This window comes from Buceros rhinoceros, unplaced genomic scaffold (genome assembly GCF_000710305.1).
Source record: "Buceros rhinoceros silvestris isolate BGI_N320 unplaced genomic scaffold, ASM71030v1 scaffold32790, whole genome shotgun sequence".
NCBI classification, from domain to species: Eukaryota; Metazoa; Chordata; class Aves; order Bucerotiformes; family Bucerotidae; genus Buceros; species Buceros rhinoceros.
In genome coordinates, this window is record NW_010389590.1 from 52,687 (window position 1) to 54,883 (window position 2,197).

At 47.7% G+C, this 2,197-nt stretch overlaps 1 protein-coding gene across 1 annotated transcript in view; it reads right to left on the bottom strand.

Annotated features, from left to right (window-relative positions):
• Window positions 1–2,197, bottom strand: part of CHD2 (chromodomain helicase DNA binding protein 2) — a gene marked incomplete at its 5' end in the record, with an annotated part of 37,765 nt that overhangs the window by 27,480 nt on the left and 8,088 nt on the right. Inside the window, 2 exon segments of the mRNA XM_010134790.1 lie at window positions 30–152; window positions 1,474–1,535. Coding sequence (XP_010133092.1) covers window positions 30–152; window positions 1,474–1,535 — 185 coding nt within the window.

A 2,197-nucleotide genomic window follows, 5' to 3' on the forward strand; every position in this document is an offset into this window, starting at 1 on the left:
AGAGGCAGATGGAACCAACCATCCCTTACCTCCTCTGGGCAGGTCTTCTCGCTTTAACTTTCTTGGGTTCAGGGTCACTCTCTCCACTGGTGCCTTGCTCTCCTCCATCTTCATCCTCTTCTTCACCAGAGACCTCTCTTTTCCATTTATTTCTACAGTCAGAAATGTAGGACATGAAGGGCAATCACATTTTCAACACAAATACTTGGCCAAGCAGACATCCAGGCCACAATTACAAGAAAAATTCAAAACCGCACTCTGGGGTGTTCAGGGGATTTTACGGTGTGAGTGTCTGCTTTTAGGAAGAGGCCTCAGTCACCCAGGTTTTAGTTGACATAGTGGCAGTGTATCTTGAGCGAGGGTGGTTCTTCACACATACAACAGTGCTTGGGCCAGAGCTGGGCTTCCTACAATGGGGTGGGCAAGTGCTTCCATATTTATTTTTCTTTCCCACTTCTATGTTTCTGAAATGCGCTGGAAGAATCTTAAGCAAAGGGCTCTTACGGAGTATGAGCCACCACATGCACGGGTACATGATCTCCTTGTAGCCCGGAAAATGGAGTAAAATCTCCTGCCATCTAAATTCAGGCAATTAAAGTTTCCAAGTGTGAAGCCAAATCACTCTGTACCCTTAGTGGTAGAAGGAAGCACGTTCTCTGTGGGAAATTCAGAGCAAAACTGCAGCTCTGAAATGCTGTCTGAAGGAGCCCCTCCCCTCTCCAAGGGGATGTGGAGAGTCCACAGGGATTATTCCCCTTATTATTGCCCAGGAGAGGTCCATACTACCGCAGTCCTCCCTATACTTTATTACCTTTCCTCCTGCACTGATGTGCACAACTAAATGAAAAATTAAAAGACAAGCAACAGGAGAAAGGGAGCAGGATCACGTGGCTGTGTGTAAGATTGCTCTAGCAGGCAGCTCGTAGTTCCCTTCTATTCACTTCAGTGTTTGAAAAAGATCTGAAAGGCACTTATTGGATGGAAAAAGGCAGTGAAATATGACTGCAAGTGACCTCAGTTACAGGGGTCAGACATCCAAAATACCCTTTATGGAAGCTCTTTTGTTTTAACAGAGGGTTATAAAAGATAAAAGGGGATAATAATTTAGCATTTTCTTCCCTGTTAATCAAAAAAGTGGGAGAAAAGATTAAACTATTTTAATAATCTCTGAAGGAGAATAAGTAGCCTGGTGGAGAAGTGAAAGACAGAAGAAAACGCGAACCTGACTTGTTCTGATCCTGTCACAGGCAAAGTGGGAAAATAAAAACAAAAGAAAAGTTGGGAAATTGAATCCCTCTGTAGACTCATAGTCATCCTTTGATTTCAGTCATCCAGAGTATTATTACTAGAAATATTAAATAATTTACTTTACAAGCTCTCTGTTGACAATGCCTATCAAACAGTCCAATACTACTCTTCTGAACAACAAAAGAAAAAGTGCCACCGTTCAAAACCCTTTCCCTAGAAACTTACGTTTTTTTCATTTGCTTCTGGCCTCTTCTTTTTGGGCTCTCATTTTCAGATTCGCTACTTGCCTTTAATTGAAAAGAAAGAAAATCAGGTTGTAGGCTTCACCCCGGACTGTCTCCTCGAGGATGCAACTGAAACACATGCACACGGTCGGGGCTTGGACACAGCCCGAGCTCATTCACCGCAACGACGCTTCGGTGTGACGGGGCTGCAGAAGAGCCGCCAGCTCCCCGACCCCACTCCCTCTGCACCGCCGTGGCTGCAGGGTTAACACCACTCTGCTCCCAGCGTGGAGGAGGTGACTCTGCAGAAAAGCTGGAGAGATCTACCACAACATGTCTCCTGGAGTCCCTGAGCTCGGGAGGCGCAAGGCTGCGACCCACCTACCCCTCAGCACCAACCTTCAAAGCCTGGCAGACGCTGCCTCAGCAGAGCTGCAGCGTGTGCAATGGTTTTGTAACCCACAGGGGACATCTAACCCACCAAACATCACGCTGCCCAGCACTGCAGGCAAAATGTACCCCAGAGAGTGAGGAGAGGGCAGCTCAGCTGCTGCTACCTCTGCCCACGGCGCAAAGTGAGCATCGCTCCTGCCTGACGCTCCGGACTCAGGCAGCAGCGTGACTCTGTGCTGTCTGGACAGCGCGGCCAGGGCTTGCCGCAGCGCCACTGCTCAGCTGTTTCACAAAGCTTTGAACTGACAGTGCAGTGGCTGGTGGGTATTTTC